This window comes from Colletotrichum acutatum, assembly GCF_030867785.1.
Source record: "Colletotrichum acutatum strain CBS 112980 chromosome Unknown BDZ83scaffold_8, whole genome shotgun sequence".
In the NCBI taxonomy this organism is placed as follows: domain Eukaryota; kingdom Fungi; phylum Ascomycota; class Sordariomycetes; order Glomerellales; family Glomerellaceae; genus Colletotrichum; species Colletotrichum acutatum.
The window spans coordinates 668847-688156 of NW_026849002.1; the positions used below are offsets into that span (position 1 = coordinate 668847).

The 19310-nt window shown below is 53.6% G+C and overlaps 8 protein-coding genes across 8 annotated transcripts; 4 read left to right on the top strand and 4 right to left on the bottom strand.

The window, feature by feature from the left end:
- Window positions 1-155: 155 nt before the first annotated feature.
- BDZ83DRAFT_427125 (tyrosine phosphatase) lies at window positions 156-1573 on the bottom strand. Its single transcript, XM_060503018.1, has 3 exons — window positions 1022-1573; window positions 563-891; window positions 156-504 (listed from the first exon to the last, which is right to left on the bottom strand). Exons 1-3 carry the CDS (start codon window positions 1406-1408, stop codon window positions 318-320), a joined length of 903 nt encoding a protein of 300 aa, XP_060370252.1. The 5' UTR covers window positions 1409-1573; the 3' UTR covers window positions 156-317.
- Window positions 1574-3305: 1732 nt separating this feature from the next.
- On the top strand, window positions 3306-3934 carry BDZ83DRAFT_747819 (uncharacterized protein; the record flags this gene model as incomplete). The annotated part of the gene is made up of 3 exons (XM_060513510.1): window positions 3306-3452; window positions 3528-3671; window positions 3761-3934. The coding sequence occupies 3 exons, from the start codon at window positions 3306-3308 to the stop codon at window positions 3932-3934; spliced, it is 465 nt and encodes a 154-aa protein (XP_060370253.1).
- A 1763-nt stretch (window positions 3935-5697) lies between these two features.
- Window positions 5698-6067, bottom strand: BDZ83DRAFT_427180 (uncharacterized protein). Its single transcript, XM_060503019.1, has one exon. The coding sequence runs from the start codon at window positions 6018-6020 to the stop codon at window positions 5730-5732; it is 291 nt and encodes a 96-aa protein (XP_060370254.1). The 5' UTR covers window positions 6021-6067; the 3' UTR covers window positions 5698-5729.
- A 2321-nt stretch (window positions 6068-8388) lies between these two features.
- BDZ83DRAFT_647364 (uncharacterized protein) lies at window positions 8389-11287 on the top strand (the record flags this gene model as incomplete). Its single annotated transcript, XM_060510065.1, has 3 exons — window positions 8389-8563; window positions 10148-10328; window positions 10480-11287. 3 exons carry the CDS (start codon window positions 8389-8391, stop codon window positions 11285-11287), a joined length of 1164 nt encoding a protein of 387 aa, XP_060370255.1.
- Window positions 11288-11871: 584 nt separating this feature from the next.
- BDZ83DRAFT_567378 (SH3 domain-containing protein) lies at window positions 11872-13427 on the bottom strand (the record flags this gene model as incomplete). Its single annotated transcript, XM_060503950.1, has 3 exons — window positions 11872-12741; window positions 12798-13229; window positions 13314-13427. 3 exons carry the CDS (start codon window positions 13425-13427, stop codon window positions 11872-11874), a joined length of 1416 nt encoding a protein of 471 aa, XP_060370256.1.
- Window positions 13428-14145: 718 nt separating this feature from the next.
- On the top strand, window positions 14146-14590 carry BDZ83DRAFT_603485 (uncharacterized protein). Its single transcript, XM_060507228.1, has one exon. It carries the CDS (start codon window positions 14162-14164, stop codon window positions 14462-14464), a length of 303 nt encoding a protein of 100 aa, XP_060370257.1. The 5' UTR covers window positions 14146-14161; the 3' UTR covers window positions 14465-14590.
- A 30-nt stretch (window positions 14591-14620) lies between these two features.
- BDZ83DRAFT_603486 (uncharacterized protein) lies at window positions 14621-14979 on the bottom strand. The gene has a single exon (XM_060507229.1). It carries the CDS (start codon window positions 14916-14918, stop codon window positions 14730-14732), a length of 189 nt encoding a protein of 62 aa, XP_060370258.1. The 5' UTR covers window positions 14919-14979; the 3' UTR covers window positions 14621-14729.
- Window positions 14980-15673: 694 nt separating this feature from the next.
- Window positions 15674-17899, top strand: BDZ83DRAFT_567013 (uncharacterized protein; the record flags this gene model as incomplete). The annotated part of the gene is made up of 1 exon (XM_060503911.1): window positions 15674-17899. The coding sequence occupies one exon, from the start codon at window positions 15674-15676 to the stop codon at window positions 17897-17899; it is 2226 nt and encodes a 741-aa protein (XP_060370259.1).
- Window positions 17900-19310: the final 1411 nt, after the last annotated feature.

Consider the following 19310-nt stretch of genomic DNA (forward strand, 5'->3'; position numbering starts at 1 on the left):
ACAACCCAGATCTCACTGCCTATTGCCGCCTATACCACACATGGCGACAGCACGCTGGAGGAGAAGGAGGAGGAGGATTATCGGCTCACGACAGCCACCAAACCCAATCAGAAGACGAACTGAAGTCATGTTGGCTCAGTTCTCGTGTGGACGCTTTACGACAAAGCGTCTGTGTCTATCACTTGTAATTATATACATGTAACCCTATATGACGACGGACTCAAGCGGAGGGGCGCGCGCTTCAAAGGATGAAGCTTCAATCAAGCCCAGCAAGAAATGCATTTTATTCCTTCCAACAAGCCTTTTTTCTCTTTTCCTCAAAGCAAATACTTTGTGTGAGAGACCCAGTCGACCACTTTACGTCCATCGTCAGCATCCACTACTAGGTTTGATCTGATACGGCTAATGTCGTCTGGTGAGAGACGACATCTGTTCTGGACGTAAGCCTCGACTGAACCGTACTCCTCGCGGAGTGCAGCCAGCGTAGCAAGCATGTTTTCTTTCCTGAGCGGGTTTTTAGCAATAGGTACAGTAAGTGAGTAAGAGTGTGGGGAGCACATACCGAGATCCAATCATGCGCCTAGCCCCCTCGGGATTCCCTTTCATGGCCTCGGTAGCGAGGAGGTGCTGGATAATCTCCTCCCTCCGGTCCTGGAGGCCAATGTCGGTGAGGCTGTACTCGTGGGCCACAACCTCGTCCGAGACGCCACAGAGGCTGAGGATGAGGGCGCAGATGATTCCCGTCCTGTCCTTGCCGGCGGTACAGTGGATGAGCAGCGGGGTGGGCGGTTCGGCGGAGGCGAGGTGGGAGAGGATGGTGTGGAAGGGGTCGTTGGGGTGGTCTGCCTCCGAGGCGGCGCGGAGGATGTCGGTATAGGCCTTTGTGAAGCCCTACGGAAAATGATGTTTTAGAATCTCACACATGATCTCACCAAGATGGTGAGCCATACCCCTCTGGTGGTCACCGGGACAAGTAGGAATGGTGAGAGAGAGGAGGGGCTGGCAGAAGGAAGAAACTCACCTCGGGCCCGTTACTAGAGTAATTACGGTACCGCAAGGCAATAGCTTCGGGGCCGTAGTCCATATCTCGAAAGACGGGGACAAAGATGCGGGTGGCGCCGGGCCACTCGCGGACGTCGCAGCTGGTGCCGGCCTTTGCGAGGCGCTCGAGCTCAATGGCGGAGCGGAGGTCGTAGACGCGGGTGATGTTGAGGTTCTGGAGGCGAGCGACGCCGTCCTCGGTGAGGCGGGAGGGCTCGGCGGAGCGGAAGAGGATGCCGGGCTTGACGATACGGCCGGCCGGGAGGGCGTCGACGGGGTAGCCGCCGGCGTCGCGGAAGTTGGGGAGGCCTGGGATCTGGTGGAAGGGGGGCGTGGGGAGGTCGACTTTGGGGCGTGGTTCCGTCATTGCGTTGGGTTGTCTCTTTTCCTGTGCTCTTGTATGCTTGTCTCGTGCTGCTGTCCGATTTAGAGAGTGGGCTAAGGGGTCAATGTTTGCGCTGTGGAACGAATGAGATGAACAACAAGGTCGTGGACGGGATCTGGTTTATGGTAGTGTGTACGGAGTAATCGCAGTCTGTAGATGGGTGCACCGCGGCAATGGGCATCGTCGGATGTGGCCTCTGCGGGGGAGGATTGCGGCATCCGAGGCATGTCGTTGGGTAGGCTCGGACCTGCCCACCTTTGGGCCAACATGCGCGCGCCTTTGGGCGTGAGTGGAAAGCAGCATCAAGTCAAGGTCAACTAATCCAGGTTGCTTCTCTCACCGAGAACTGACTAACAATTCTGCTCTTCTCCCGCATGAGGAAGTGGATATGTGGCGAGGAGAAGCAAGAGCAACACGTGTAAGAGGCCAGAAAATGGCTTCTAGAGGTTATAGACATCGGGATTGTTTTTCTAGTACACTGTCCGAGGTGCAGAATGGGCCGCCTATGTGTACCGAGCATATTGATTTACCTTGGTAGGAACCCAGCGCTCCGGTTCATCCAATCTTGCGGCCAGTCTTCATCGGCAGCTCAGAAACATGGCCAGTCAGCAACAAAAGTAACATGAGAGATCGAGCACCAATGTCATCATTAGGCAGGTGCCGTCCGAGGTTTGTTTCCAACACTGCCAGATTCGGGCCGTCGACGAGCAACGACAGCGGGAAGGGAATACCTAGGTAGAAAGTGCTCAAAACATCAGAATCTAAGTCGAATCTGGGTCATGTCACATCGTCCGAGGGCCCAGTCGGCTAGTGTCATACGTAGTAGAAGCGCCGTGCTACCGCGACCAGGTGACTGGCTGGCCCGAGCCGGGGCAGCTGAAGTGAGACTGGTAATTTGCTCAGGTGCTGCTGATGATGCCTACCTTATCTTACTGCATAAGGTAGTCAACTTATCGTGTTACTGAGTTTGAGTTTGAGTTCCTCCTTCTTGGAAGAGGTACTCCGTAGAGATACTCCGTAGAGATACTCCGTAGAAGTACTCCGTAGAGGTATTCCACCCCGTACCTGACAGGTCTGACGTCCTCGATGCACCTTCCCCTGATGCAAGCCCGCAGAGCAAACATGCAGATTTCCCAAGCCGCAGCAGCAATTCTAACTGGTACCTGCCCTTCAATAAGGTAGCTCCCTGAGCCAGCTGCCAGTGAGCCCTCACGGCCCTCAGCTCAACCACGAGCGAAAAGCGGACCGGGAACCTGTCAGGGCTAAGAGGACGGAAACATCCAATGACAGCAATGACAGCACCCCCCTTGTGCCCCTGCACCAAAGCTACGCGAACCTCCCCCCTAGGCGAGTAGTCGCGTTTCTGACTGGCTTGTCGTCCGCGCTAAAGGCTTCGTGCTGCGTCATAGGGGACCAACTCACATTTTCCCGGATTTTCTTGACCTCTTTTTTTCCTACCAAGAAGTCAGAACGGAGCTGGCAGTTGGAGGGAATCCGACCGGTTTGAGACAAGCAAGATGGCGATCAACCTGTTTGTGTCTTTCCCACCCTAGCGCGCCCTCCTCGTGGTGTGATTAGAACCAACTGGCGCTGCTACCCTTCTATCTGACCCTACCTTACCTTGCAGCTTGCTTGACCTTAGGTTGGTGTCATCATTACCTTCCAAGGTTCACTACCGCCTGCTCCCGTAAAGTAGAAGGGAAAAAAACTTCGTTCGCAGCCTTAATTTGAATAAGACCGCCCTCCCCTCCAACCTACCCCGTCGAATCCAACCACTCTTCCTTCCATCCTCTACTCGCCGTCTCCGCCGTCAACACGCTAGCTAAACCACGATTCCCCCAATCTACGCGGTCAGCCACCGATATACCGTAGTTTCAAGATGGGCCTCTTCGGCATGGCAGCGAGTTACCTCGCCTTCTCCGTCCTCCACTTCTTCCAGTTCGTCCTGGCCGTCACCGTATGCGGCCTCTACGCCGTCGACCTCAACCGCGCTAGAAGTGAAGGGAGCTACACCGACGGGAAATGGGTGAGAAATTTTCCATGCCTCGAAAACCACGAGTCACATGAAAGAAATGGAGGACTAATAACACCCCAAAAACAGGTCTTTGCTGTCGTGGTCGGCGCCCTCTCCGCCGTAACGGCCCTGCTCTACTTCGTCCCCTTCATCCTGCGCTTCGCCATCGTCTGGATCTGGGATACCATCCTCTTCATCCTCTGGATCGCCCTGTTCGGCCTCTTTGGTAATGTACGTGCACCGAAATCAATTCCCTACACAAAACCTACTAGTATACTCTATCTCGTCGAAACTACTCTTGCTGACTTTTGACTTGCTAGATGTACATCAAGGAGAACGCAGAGGGCGACAGCGGCATTCAGCGCATGAAGAACGCCGTCTGGGTCGACTTGGCCAACGCCCTCCTCTGGCTCATCAGCGCCTTGGCGACCGCCGCCTACTGGTGGAGACACCGCGAGCGCCGCACCCGCTTCACTGGCCGTGGAAAGGTCTAAATACGATATTCCAACGTGAACCATGGTCTGGCTCATAGGTTGGGGGGGATAGAGTTCGTCTACTGAGTAGATGAGAGTGGGCAGTGTGCTGGTGTACACTTGCACGAGCGCAAACGAAGACATCTCCCACACCACTCGAGGTGAACGTTTCGGGGCCGGTGATGATGATGTTACGAGGCCGGTGTTTTTTGGAGTATTTTAATCCTGCCGCAAACACGATACCAAAACCCTGGCGAGGTTTATTTTGTATTCTTGCTTTCTTTATAATCCCAACCCTACGAGAGATCCTAGAGTCAGTCGCTGTCTTCGGATACTATAATGTCCGAATCTACCGTGATGTTATGTTGGAAACAACGATGAGGTTGTCGACTTACTTGCCTAGCAAAGACAGATGAGACTGTCACCATGTCCCCTGCAAGTATGTTCCAGACTTATTCACGTGAGATGCCAGGGAGATTATATAGGTGATTAGACAGGCGTTGAAAGCATCAAGTTCCGAATAGATTAGTAAAAAAAAAAACACGATCGTCAACCTTACGCCCGTCCGTCTACCTCAGCCGGGGCCGGCCGGTCCTGACCATGGGGACCGTGTGTCCCCCCTGAAAACCCTGACGACTGAATCGTACACGCCGCGCCGTCGTCGGCGCCGGCGTAGCTGTCCCTGCCGGAGGTGAGCGGCCCCGTGTTTCTGCCTTTCTTAGAGTTTCGGGCCTCCCTACAGGATCGTCTGTCTACAAGGGGCAGTATACACACAAGCATGCTGCGCCTCAAGTCTCTTTCATCCATCCCATCGTGGACGGCCCCAGAAACCCTCAGGGAACCCTTGAGCCGAGTGCTGTACCGTGCGGTGGGTGCATGAAAACGCTCTCTCCATCTAGCAATGCACAGCCCGGAGGTGTTCCTCCTGAATCTAGCGTACTAGAGCCGTTCTACCGCTCCTTGGACGAGATGGATACAGTTGACTGCGTGACTGCCAGGCACGCCAGGCCCGGCGCCTCAAAAGTCCTACATAGGAAAAGCAAGGGGTCCAGGGGTCATGTTTTTCAACCCCGCAGACACTAAGCAAAGTCGTGTCTCCGCTGCGCTGTGACGTAGTGTCTGTGGCGACCCTGACAGTCCGCTCGTCGCTGGTTATCTCTACAAGATATCGGCGAGGGTGGCGCGCTTCAGAAAAATTCGGCCAAACATTCTTGAACAGGCCCAATGCGCCTGAGAGGCCCTCGCGTCATGACACTTCAGCGACTGGGGATTTAGGCCGCAAATACCAGAGGAATGAGTCCGTGTCGAAAATCAAGAGATCGTTTGTTGGTGGACGTAATTGAGGCTTGACCCTTATCCCACCTTCGGAGAGCCGCAAACGGGATGTAAGCGACGGAAGACCCGGGGGGGGGGGGTCGGTGCGCTTTGACGTCCTCTGCTGTAAACTCAGAGCGAACGACGACAGTGAAGGCGGCAGTCGACAAAGTGAGACCTTCAGTGTCGACCAAAGCCGGGAGACCCAGGGCATAGGAGTGAGCCGGCAGCACTCGCCGTTTCGCGGTGCCTAGCATCCGCTGTATCCTTTTCACGCTTCCAACCTTGGGCAAAAATCGACCCATTAAAAGCATCTGCGGCCCTGCGGCTGTTGAAACCTGAGGAGACGGAAGCGATCGGCGGCAAGATCAGCACAATTATTGCTGCTTCCGATTCAAAGCCTCAAAGGTCAAGCCCAGGACATGCATTGGGTAATTGGATCATGGTCCTTGGATGAATCAAGTGGGCATCCCAAGACCCTCTCAACCACTGCCTCTGGTTCTCATCTAGCGTTATGTACACTAACACGACGGTGTCCGCTCCCTGTCTCTCGCAACGTGGGCCCCGCCCGTGGTAACAGCGGGACAGAGTGAAAGTCATAAACGCCCGACGATGCGGAGGTTTCATCGGCTAGGACCGAAAGCCTGAAGGCGGAGGGGGTCGTATGGATACTAAGACCGTAGCAGAGACGGTGCCGTCCACATGCTGCGGCAAGTGGTGGAGAGAGTATGAGGGGTAAAAGAGACAACGGCTGAACAACAACTCTGGACAAAGGTCGGTTTCTTTCCCGCATGCTCCGGCTAGCCAGTGCGGAAGTGTTGAACCGAACGTCGAATGTCTCTCCGTCCGGCATGGGTCGGCGCCAGCGGTGCCTCAAGTGGCTCAGTCGAATCCTTTCCAATGGAGCTGCTAGGCTGGAGAAGTACTTTTGATCGCTTTTCAGATACCGCAAGTAGCTAAAGAGAGGTGGCAGATGGGAACGGTCTGCATCAGCAGCCACTATTACATACAGCCCAACGGGAGAATAGTCTATACATGCGTGAAATTGCCACTCGGCCGCTCGCGCAGCCACAGGCTCTAAGCCGTGGGTATCGAGGTTGATAAGAGCGACCTTCTTTCGCGTGTGTCCGAGGGCTCATGCGACTGGACGTCCAAGTGGCCTTGACGTGGTTCTCTTCAGGCTTAGAAGCCCGGCGATGATCGACATGAAAGATCGACGGCAGCAGTTCCGTACTAGCTGAACGATTTGGCTCTTGATGTAAGTCAAGATAGTGTAGGCTAAGCGGTGACCATGGCCAACCTCAATTTGACGGCTAGGCTGGATCCGACTTCGAAGTCTGGGTAGAAGAACAGAGGGCCAACTCACACTTGCGCAACTACGTTACGCAGTAGGATCGTCAAATCGCAGTGTATTCGGAATAAGGGAGCTACCACGTGAATATTGTCATGGGAGGGGCTCTCCAGCATTCGCATCGTAGCTGCCAAGCAGATGTACAATTCCGCACGGAAACTGCAATGGGCAACTCAAAGATAGTCACGTACTTTACTGCGTAAGTCAAAGGAAGGCGAGAGGTGACTCTGCCAAGACACCTTGCGGAAAGACAGTGCCTGCCCGGTCGTGGAGTAGAGAACCGAAGAGGATGTTTGTCTACCTAGATACCGTATGGACGCTCGAATTGACAATGTACCGTACGCAGATGGAATACCCGGATGCTAGTCAAACTAAACGATGAGATGATTTATAAATACAAACTGAACAACATTGATTATGATGCTTAGCTGACTGGATACTAGAATTACAAAAATTTCACTCATTCCATAATACTCCAGACACCTGAGTATCATCCCTCCCACCTTCCAAAGCTTTATCAAGGTACGTATTCGTTTACGGCACTCGGGTCGGACGGTTTTGGACCCCTCCAATACGGTCACCTCAACGGCTAAGACAAGATAAGGTACCTGGATCAATGGAACGGCCAACCTAACAGTCAACGGCCCTTATTAACCCAATGGAAGCTAGCAGCAGAAGACCCTCGAAACCGTCCCCCCTTGCCTCCCTCATTCCGTTTGGTCGGCCTCCGCATCTCGCACCATCCCACCAAAACCCACCCACCATTACGGATGGATACCTTCTGAGATGTGAGGTACTCCGTCACTCCGTAAACCCAGCAAGACCCAGACACCAACACCCTTCCACGCGCCTTCTTCGTTGATCCTTCGATGCCATCCATTGCTCTTGACCCTTTGCAGAAAGATCATCTCTTTTGTGCTCAAACACAGAGGACCCTGCAGTCTGCCCAACACGAGTCCCAGCCGGTTTCTGAACGAAAGCCGAGCCCTGATGAATAAACGCCTCCAAAGGAGCGAAGCATTACTTTTATCTTCCACTCCAAAAATAGCGGCTGCCTTTAAATCCGTTACTATCCTTCTTTCATCAACTACAACGCTGCAACTACTGCGCCGACCGATCTTGGCCACGTCTACACAAAACAACTCATAGCCAGCAACAGCGACTGCACTTTATCACGGCCGGGGGCAAAGAATACGCCAGAGGCACAACTCCAAGCACATCTCAGCCATTCATTCCGCAATTGCAAGAGGGCCCCTGTTAGGTCGCAATCCCATCACCTGCAACACGGAGGGAGGGGACGAAAAAGCGACTACTGTCTCCCTCACCGCACACGCATGCCCTTGCTCCTACATGATATCCACCTCCACACAGGCCTCACATATCCACCAAATTACCCGCTTTCTCTGGTCTGATCCTGCGCCCGTCTGGCGACGTGCAGTTAAAGAGAGAGCCTTGGAAGCCCAAACGCCCGCCGGCACAGAATTTAAACCGAGTGAGGCTGGCCAAGACAACGAACGCACGTACATCCCATTCTAGACGAAGAACGAAGACAAGGACGCCGGCACCCGCACAAGAGCCTCAAACTCATCTAGTCAAGCTTCCATTTTCCTTTCCAACTTTGCTCATAAGCACTATCTGCGGCAAGCACCTTGCACGACAAGGGGTACGGTACGGCACGGTATATGGCATGAACAATTACCTCCACAGACACCAAATATCATCAGGAATCTTAAAGGAGGAATCAACCATGGCGAGTTTGGGTCGGTCGTTCAAACCACCAGCGTACCTGCGAGCGCGATCCCGCCCTGCAATGACTGGAAGAACCTTGTCCAACTCTTCAGATATTTCGGTCGTCTCGACAGGATCTCGCTCCGACGCCGACGACCTGCTCATGTCCGGGCTCAATACGCCAGCGTACGAAAAGCCAAAGTCAGGCCAGGATGGGTTCAACACGTCAACGGCCCCCGAGTTGTGCTCTCCCAAAGGTATGTTTCAGCTGTTTATTATAGGTCGGGCCGTTGTTCTATGCTATCTACATGTTTACTGGTTTCCCACTTTTGATTTATCTCCAACTTCAGCTTTGGATCTTTTCTCCGCCTATTCCATGCGTTTTCAGTTCACCATTGCAGGCTTACCCCCAGGTGTCTCCTGTTTTTCTGCCCTTTGGTTGTTGCACTCGGGGCTGTGGGTTGTTCTGTTTCTGTGTCGTTAATTTCGGTCGAGCATTCAGTCACTATTTTCTGTCATGCGTTCCGGTACCTGCACCCGGCCGTCAATGCCCCCCGTGGACCGCAACGTCGGCACCGACAAGGACGGACGTTGGCGCCCATTGCCCAATGCTTCAGTGAGCCTGTTTACTACTGAGGTCCCTAGACTTGTGGCAGCGAGTCAGGAAGGCTAGTTGGCTAAGGTCAAATGACGACGGCGCAGTGCACCCGTGGTACCATGGCTCGCAGTTGGTCTTGAGGGCAAATTTGTCTTGGATTTCCTCACGTTCTGCTGCCCTTGGAGTTACAATAACTGCCGAGATGAGCGCAAGCCCCTCTGTTCATTGAACCAGAAAGACACGGCCGGGGAATGCAGCCTACAGTCTGAGCCAGTCAAGAGGAGAGCCGGAAAAGAGGAGAAATGTCCTCCCCGATGAGCAGGCGGGATGGACTCCGATGAGCAGTGAGTGGCCAATGCCCCTCATCAGTTACCTCAATTCAACGCAGTAGCGAGTCAACGACTTGTCGATGACCACTGTTGTGTCAAGGTACTCTCCTGATGGTTGCGTGTGCAAGTGCTTGCGTACTGTGAGGATGAGTGAGGATGAGGTCCTGGTAGTGCTTACCTTGTGTTCATTCGCTCGCTCCAGCATGACCAGAGACGGATCACGACCTCACACCAAAGCCCTGAGGACTATGGCATTGTGTGCAAAAAGGCCCAAGGCCTTCCATGCCTGACGTTTCCATAGCTTTGGGCTGTGCCGCTGGAATCAGGTGGTGTCTTGGGGGGCATTAGGGAGTGGGGATGGCGCGCCACCGCGTTGTCTTCTGGACGCACCAAACGCTCCGTCGGTGTCAGCATGAGGCCCCTTCACTGCGTTCGGTCTGGTCCGCGCCCCTTGGAGGGTGAGGAGCGGAACTGACGCGGTGAAGTAATGGGGATGCGATGCTTCCATCCAGGCTGAGGTGGTGGGGAGGGGCCGGAGGGGCTGGGACGCTGGGTTGCTGTTTAGAGACTGGTCTGCTAAGCGGCGGCCTTGGTTCACTCGGCCGGGACGGACCCTGCCCGCCAGATGGCACAACATCGTCATCATTCACTCTCATTTCTGCTATCGACGGGGTCACCCCCGGCCCTAAGCCCTTTTTCTCACCTCTCCCAGAAAGTTCGTTCCCGTCTCGCATGGCCACCAGGGACCCTTACCGTTGCGTCATGCCCATAGTGTATTTTCCTTCCTCTTACGCAGTTATTTTTTTCTTTTTGGCCCAAGACGCTTAATCGGAATTTCACACATCCATGTTCCTTGCTTAGGTTCTCGAGAGGATACCTTCGAGACTAATCTGCCTTTTGGCTCTTCTTAATAGGCGAATCATCCGCACCATGTCTTCTCGACCTATCTTCTCTTCAATCTGCACGATACAATCGAACTCGCTCAATTCCTCTTGACCTGTCTCCTACGACTAGTACTCTTCGAAAAATAAACTCGGCTCCTGCCTGCACGCCCACACCTCCCGATCCTTTGTCAGCCCGTAGCGATCTCCCTGGGTGAGTCCTAGTTTTCCTTCCCGCCGCCACTTCAACGTCCTTCTCGAATAAGCCAAACTTAACTCTCTATTCTTCCACCCAACTATCTCTTGAAATCACTTCATTTTAGCAGTGAAACATACAGTGCCTTGTGCTAACACTGAACTCACAGTGGTTACTTTTCGTTCCACGAAGATCCCAAGGGTTCTACCTCTCGCCCTCAATCAACCAAAACCGAAGGCCGACTGCCTAGACACAAGGCTGCTTCTCTCACTGTCGACTCCTCCTTTCAAGCCGACCTCCGTGGCGCTCCCCGATCTGTAGCCATGGCGCCATCAATCCACCTCTCTCCTATGATTGCTGCCGACCCTTCAGGTTCATCCACCGTCAACACACCCGTTACCTCGTACCTTCCCAGCGGCGTTCACGATACATCCTTGCCAATGGGCAAGTACTATCCTTCGAACTACGAGCGAAACAGTAGTCAAGACGGCCGCATAGGGCCTTCTGGGCCCCCAAGCCGTGTATCGTCAACAAGATCAGAAGGCCACATCCCCACACGTGACGCCTTCAGGTCATCTTCACGACAAGACTCCGAGGTCCGTCGCAAACTACAACAATACCAACGAGACATGATCGCCCAGGCGAGACTGGCGGCGAGCGAAGTGCTTGGAAGTTCGCCCAGTCAAGTTACCGCGGCGGTTCCCAGCTCCACTATTACCTTGAATGGGGTACCCTTGACGAGCCTACACCATATCGGAAGCACCGGCATCCACAAACCCATCTCACCGAGGCTTTTGCCACTGGGAAGCCCGGGACCCGTGACGCCGATGGATCTGGAAGGAGGATTAGGGCAGAGTGGATACCTCGATCGGGGTCGCAATGATGAGATTGCCCGCGTGTTGCGGGCCGAGGAAGACCGTATCCGCCGGGAGGGAGCAACTTCACCGGCGGTGGAAGCGGGTCCGCAAGTTTTCTAAAGTGGCAAAACTTGATGCCTTGCGTTGGCGTCGGAGACGGTGGCGTGGTTCATCTGGAGCCACATCATCTCAGTATGACGACGGCGGAAGGCAAAGGAGAGAAAGACACGCAAATGAAAAAAAAGACAAAGGGAATGGAGTCGGCAAGGTCGAGACGATCGTTCATGGTTATGATACCCTCTGGTTATTACAGCAAAGCTTGATTTTTTATTATTTAAGGATGGGGGGGGGAAAGTACGGTTTGATTTCGCTGGCGGACGACGTATCTGCAGCTGAGCCAGCCATCTGTAATGCATGCATGGACTGCGGCGTTATCTCTACACTCGTTACGGAATTAGATTCGTGCGGGTTATCTTCGCATTGGTGTTATTTCTTTGGCTCCTCCTCTGCTCCCCCTTCGTTCAAGACTACCTAGACAAAGAGGGCGGCGGATAGACTAGATGAGGAGGAGAGGCAAAACTAACAAGATATTACTTGCACCATGACTTCACCTTTGCAGAGAAACGTCATGAATGCTTCGCCAATGTGTCTGAACAATTAGATTCATCCAAAACATGTGAAGAGCACGAGTACATCCTCGCACATCAAGCAGCTTTACAGTAGTTGGCAGGAAAACTGCCCCGTACGCCACCTAATTCGCCTACCCACCAATCCTGATCTGTGTCTGTCTTTTTTACGATTTTAATCATGTCTCCCTCATTGAAGCTCAGATCTCCGTCACCCCCTGCGAAGTCATACTGGGCGACGACAAATTCTTCCGGCGCTTTGAAGCGCTTGGCCGGCGGCGGCGGTGGTGGTTTCTTCTTCCCTGCCAGACTTCCCTGCCCCGAGATAAGCCCCGACTGGTGACCAAAATATTCGGATTGGGTACGTGAGTAGGACGGCGACACGTTAGGGGAACCCTGGGTCTGCCCAAGAGACGTGGCGGTAGTGAAGTCGGTTGGCAATCCGAGCTGAGACCGCGAGACATTCGTGCTACTTGGCTGCGGGCTAGGTTGTGGGGAGGGCTCCCGAGCCATAGATGGACGGCTGCCTCCGTTGTTTGAAGGAATTCGCATGGTCCGGGGGGTCGGTGTTGCGCCCTCGTTCATGCCTGAAGGCGTTCGACCCAAGCCGTTCCGTGACGAGGTTGATGACTTACGGCCCTGGCCATCGTCCCCTAACCTTACTGGTTGCCTCCAGTTCTTGCCATGCGCTATGCAGCTGATAGCCTCTACCTCCTTTTGTATCGGTACAAAAGATGCTGCCCAGGTTGATATTACGCTATCCATTGGGGGCGGAGGAGAAGGGAAGTCGTGATCTTCGCAGTAGTTGTGAAGTACGGTGTAATACAGCCCGAGAAGTCTGTTTTGAATCGTCACATGAGAGGCCAGAATATGTGGAATCAATGTAAAGATGGCCTCAATGATCGGAGGCAGAGCCTCCCTGATGTGACCGTCGGCAACGTGGAACTCCTACGGCCACGATTCGTCAAACTCAAGAACGCAAATATGGTTGATGAAGCACTTACCTCAGATGCGCAAGTCATTTCGAACTCAGCCTTGGACAGGGCAGCATCTTCCTTGGGCGTCTTGCCGGGCTTCTTCTGGAGCTTCTTGACCTTTTCCTGGGCCTTCTCATAGTCCAACCTCTTGTTCTCTCGTTGCTTGATAGTCTTACGAAGGGGCTGAATGTACTCATGGGCCTCGGTGGCCGGCCCAATGACCTGTTTATCGATGGCCGTCACTTCTTCAGTCAGTTCGTCCTTGAGGTCAGAGTAGGCGCCGCTAAGCTTGAAGGTGCGATCGAGCTGCAGCTGAGGAGTCGTGACACTGGGGCGGCCATGTCCCTCCGAGGCACCAACAATTGGGTCGTACAAGCCCTCGTACTCCTTTACCATAGCCCACTGGCTAGTGGCCATAGTTACCCATGCTTCACGGAGAGTCTTGGTATTCTCGATAATCTGGCACCACGAGACACATAAGTCAAGATTACATCACACACATGCAAAGACCTCGTCAGGTTGAGGGTTGTGAGAGAAGGGTACCTTGACTAGCAATTTGTCTGCATCTTCGTAGTCGTGTAAGACGGCAGCAATTTTGGCATTGTCTCCGGGGCCCTTGTTCATGAGCTTGCCGAATTGTCTCTGCATGGACTGCATCTTGAAGTTGAGCAGCTCGCAGGCAGCGACGATTCCGATCTCGGGTACGAGTAACAGTGCAGTGCTACACTCGGCGAGGCGCAAGTGGAGCAAACGACGGACGAATCTTTCCGCTTTTCCACCTTAGACCAAATGACGAAGTATGGCGACGAGGGATTGGCCGTGACCTATTGACGGTTTTTGGTAAACAGTTTTTGGTAAGGTTATGTCGCAGTACTGGTCGCGATATGGAGGAGGGATTGGATTGTTGGGAGGAGTAGAGCAGGAGAGCAGCGGTGGGTAGAAGAGTAGTAACGGCTCAAGCTTGCCGACAAGCCGTGTTCTCGGGATGCTCCTGCCTAGCTACCGTTACGAGGTTGGTAGGACTCCTAGGTAGGTAGATACTCGGGTGAAGAGCATCGAATAAGGCTGTGCCTAGCCACCTAGTGTGGTTAGCTGAGGTAGCGGTTGCGTGAAGGCGGGATGTGGAGGAGGGTTACCTTTGGACGGGGGACTGGCTAGACCTGACGCTGGATGGGAGGGCGTAGAAGCGGAGAAAGTTACGAACGAATACTCAGTACGAGGAAGGAATAGTTTTTTAGCACTTCAAGGAGGGGAATCGAGCAATTTGGGGGACGGTATTAATTACGACGCCAATCTTTTTTGGCACAAACGGGCAGCCCAGCCAACTGGGTCAGCATCAGTGCCCAGGATACGCAAGACGAAGCTTGGCCATTGTGGAGTGGACAGATATCATGCTTTTATTCGTGTCGATGGATTCTCTACCTCAACCATGTGTCATTGCCGGGCACTCACTCAGTACGAATACAGCTCCCACTGTTACCTTGCCTCACCCCAGGGTATTCAGGTATCTTTTGATCCAGTATCGTGTCGCTGTCCGGGGACTGAAACAAGGAACAACACCTAAGACATGGCACAGCAGCCCCAAACCGAACAACATCGAGTCACTACCAATCGGTTGGAGTTGGCTGAGAATGGTTGTAGCGTGTCGTGCCGCGATTGCCTTGGACGAGACCGGGAGAATCCCGTCTTTCTGATCAAATGGATGAACCCATAGGCAGAGATGGCCTGGCCTTTGGCCAACGCAACGCAAACCCTGGCGGCCATGATGAATCCATGGTGCGAACCAGCAGGCAACCAAGCCCCCCAGGCGGTGAGACTTGAGTCCTTCGAAGTTGGTAACTTGGTCGTGACCCTATGGCGGCTAAAGTACAGCGAAGTACTAAAGCTATGATCGGCTGCCGGCACTGCTTCAGCCCACCCGGCTTCCACCACAAGGAGACAGCCAGGGCCTAGTCTCAGTCACCCTGCCCGCTTGGCGTTCAGACGGGACTTGAAGGTACCTGGTCTGCCCCGCCATGAATTGGAAGCTACCTCATCAAATACAAGGGCAAAGGTAAGTGGGTAGGTATCCGTCAGGCAAGGTACGAGTGCTTTAAGAGAGAGACGAAGAGGGGGCGTCGGCAGCCCATGATGAGGGGAAGAACACATGTGAATATTGGTGCCTTAACTTTCATCTTGGAGGATCGCAGGAGTCTGTCAGGTTAATTTCCCAGACCAGAGAGAGAAAGCTGGTCACGACGTGGAAAAATGCATTGCGCCGGTTCAACAGCCTAAGCTCTTCATTCAATGTTTACGCGTGCTGAACGCGTCGCTAGACAACTATTTCATACATTGAATGCATACCGAACCAGGAAGATCCCATGAGGCCCTAAAAACTGTAAGGGAAGCCGCGGGCACCTTCTGAACCTACCACACCCACTCCACTGGCGTCCCTGACAGACAGCATCACGTCAATTTCACGTAGGCCCTCTCTCAACTTACATTTGAAATTGACGTCCTGTTCACACCTTTATCACAATATGAACGGTGTGAGTGCATTGCGCACTTTTAGACCAGGAACATATCTCGAAGGTGCAGCCTCTTAGTCACCTCACCTTACCTGAGCAGCACATGCACTTAGAAGGAAGGAGGCAAAAAGAGAGCCAGGAAGGGGCTGGCCGGACCAACTGCACCGGAAATGTCAATCATGTGACTTGGCGTCTTACCTGCTCCTTTACACGCGCCAAATTTAGTCGCGTCTACCAGGCTTCACCTCTACCTTCGACATTGGGTAGGCACGGCATGCATACCGCTATCTAAACTTATCTTTACAACAAGCAGCATGCGGCTCGTTGCCTTCGGCCGCGGCTGTCGTCTTGATCAACATGCCTCTCGCCAGCCGTAACAGCAACCAGAACAGCCAGATGGGCTCCGGCCTCCCCATCGCCGCTCCAGTGTTGGAACACTTATGCCTCTTCACCCACGATCTGAAACGGAAACAGAAAAGATGGCAGGACGGTCGCCTGAAATTCCATACGTTCAACAAGCGCATTATGGTCTATGATGAAAGAGGAAATTTCATTGGTGATATGCACTGGCGGGAAGACTTTGACTTTGGTGAAGGCGAAGAATTCAACTTGGAGCGCGGGGCCGTCATAGTCCAAGTCGCCGAGTGTATCGGGAGCAAGGAACAAGACTTGACTGAGCTCCTCGACAAGAGGGCTAAGGAGGTTGAACAGCGACATGCTCGCTCTGCCGCAAACACAACAAACCAGCCTCATCCACCCACACGGCCATCAGTCCAGCACCCCCAAGCCCAATATCGGCAACGGCATTTGTCTGACGTCTTCACTACTCCTCGCGGACCACAGGGGAGGGCCGTGATCCCAACCACATCGCCATATGAAGATCGGGTGATGGCTCAGCAATCCTCGAGTCCCCAAGACGAGGTTCAAAGGCCTACCAAGAGGAGGAGAAGAGAGGTATCTCCGCCCAGCAAGTCAGGCTATGCCCAAAATCTGTTCGGCGCAACTCTCAATCTATCGTCTTGGTCGGCGAGCGCCCCGGTGCGAAGTCAGCCCGCACCGACACCAAGAAGCATTGCTCCCTCTGTGGAAGCACCATCTCGCTCAGTTATTCCAAGCAAAAGCATCAACTCCTCTAGGCCAAAGCCTTCTACAGTCGTTGATTTGACCAACGACGCCGCAGTACCAGCGAGAAATGTCACAGCCTCGATAACATGCGAGTCAGAGATTCCGGCCACAAGCAACACCAGTGTGGTAGCAAAAGAAGCCTTGCTAGGCCACAGGCCCTTTAAGAGACCAAGCACCAATGTCCGCAGAGACATATCAGTGGAAAGGGACATGGAAAACATCGAGAACCCTAGAGAGGTGCTGAGCCCTAGGAGTCGCCAATCTGAGAGTCGCTTCGAAGTCCAGAAGCAAACAAATCCAAGAAAAGGCAGCAGGAAGTCGCAAGACGGCATACAAAAAGCTTCTACTCACGGAATAGATGATCGGCCTGACAGGGGCGTCATCCCCGAACCTGCGCAACTTCGTGCTCCAGCAACGGCAAGGAGGGAGGCGCCAGGAATCTACGAGCATCTCCCGGAGAATGGAAGCACTTCATCAATACCAGCAGCGTCAGTGCCAGAAAGGACTTTGGTACTAGATGATGAGGCTGCAAACCCAGAAGAACCCAAGACCAAACTTCGCATCAAGACAAGAGAAAAACGCGGTCTGATGGTGGTCGCGAAGAAGGCCACCACGAAGACCAAAAGACGGCAACTGAGTCCAGCCGCAAACAGGCCAAACCCGTCAACGTCAGACGGACAGACCATAACGGACGTCACTCTCTCGGAACCTAGTCCTACAACAACGCCTGCTTTGCCTGACGAAAGCTCACTGGGGCATCCGACGCATGACAGCTACATAGAAGCCGTTCCGAAGGCCAATGCCAAGGCCGGTAAAGCGAAAGACCACAAACAACCTGACGAGGTGGCTAAGGGTTTGGCTCAACCTGAAATCTCCGACGATGAAGGACGTACATCAGCCGAACGCTCCTTGCAGCCAGCGCGGACACTAAGAACACGGAGAGCTCGACGTAGCCCGGACCGGGAAGACGACGTGGAACAGGTTCGCATCAATCCAGGCCCGCGATTGGCATCTCTCGGTCGAAGGACCGTGAAAAGTAAGGAAATTATCGGCTCGTTCAACACAAGACCGCCTCGTATAGCCCTCGGAACTTCGGCCGCGACTGCAGCGCCTCGGAGAGAAGCCCCGGCTACGACTGAAAGTCATTCTGAAGCCAATTCCTCGTTTTCCAAGACGTCGGATGGCGTTCGACAAGCAGAAGCCACAAGGCCTACCAAAACGACTCGGTTAGAGAACCCAGCAACGAGGGGCCGGAAAGCGGCACAGAAGTCAGATGCTATGGGCGCTGTTCCAGAGCCAGTCTTGCCGGCTAACCTGGACGCAGCTCTTGGTAGGAACCTCAGCGGAGCTAGCAGTAGATCAGAGGCAAGGACTGGAGCTGAAATCGGCATGGTGGCTAGTGAGCCCAAAAAGCAACTTCCCGGGTTTCAAAGGGCAAACGGGGGTCCATGGAGCAAAGAGGCTCACGATTTGATGGGATGCACACGGCCTGGGTGATGAGGCTACCAACAGAACAGGATGAGCCATTTCGACAAGCACCCAGATAGGCAAGTGAAATCACGAAGCTCGCTTATTGCAGACCTTTGAGACGCGGCTGTCATGTCGCACTCCTGGCAGACAGGCCTACAAGATCTCGCACGCGCCGCACGCTTGACCTACGAAAGTGAGGATATCTTCGGGACTTTGCCACTGCTAGCATTGTACTGTAGTATGAAGCCCCGCCGGTACTTAACGGTCGAAAGTCGAGTGCCTGGTTTGGATTGATCCAAGGCATAATAACACTACATTAAATGGACTGATGGGCCTACGGTTCTTGAGATCGAGCACATCGTACTCCACGCAACGTTAGTCCTGAGTCGCTACCCCCCTCTCCGGGTGGTAGCGAGGTGATGGACTTGCATCGGAGACTCCTGAGATGCGGGAACTGGCCGGATCGGAGCCGAGTAGGGGATTACTTCCAGCAGCTGAGATGAACGGCTGCGAGTACAATCAATCCAGTAGGTTGTAGATTGGGCAGAACCCTTTCAATAACGAATGGGAACCTCCATCCTTCGTCAACGGCGACCAAAGCCGCTCATCGACTTAATGATAACGTTCGTCCCCGCTGATGATTGATCTTGTGAGACTGAGTCTTGTTCAATGCATTTGTACGTAGTAATGCGTCGTTGAATCTACTCAAGCGGTGCCAGGCACCTACCTCTCCGGCCTTTTGGCATTGGAATGTGTGCTACATAGAGATCGGTTCTTTTACTAAACGTTGATAAAGCTAGCCCCGACTGACGGTCGATGCAGGGGGACTTGCCTCGGTGTGAGTGTGTTCGAGACGACTTGGTAGGCGGCGAGATCTCGGCTAGTTGACGCTATCACGACATGTTCATGCCCCCTTCGTATACGACACTATGAGCCCTGGCAGTTAAAGTAAATCATTTAATTGCCTTACCCGTGCAATGTTGTTGGTTCACCCACTAGAAACAAGATGCAAAAGCTCAGTCCCCCTCACGGGGGGGGCTACGAAAATCCCTGGAGACTCTTACCAGTCTCAGGTGTAGCGATGCAGGGATTTTTCACGAGACTCAAACTCGCGACCTGTGCAAGCGGGGCAATTCAGTCACGACGTTCCTCGCTACGTCACAGGCCTTGGTGATAGTTTGCTGTCCTTTTGTTCATCAAAGAGGTATCCGAAGCGGTGTCTTCCAGGTCGACTTACATCCCTGAGGCAGGTGGACGGGCAAGCTCCCAACCAGCTCACCGTCGATCCGTGGCTGGCATCTAGAGGTTAACCTTCTAGCGGTTTGAGCAAAAGGTTACAGCTTCCTAATTTTCCAACTCCGGGACCACGGTTACGATGAGGCTCGAGGCTTCCAAAAGGATTGGCCAAATTATATGCAATCAACAAAACCGCACATAC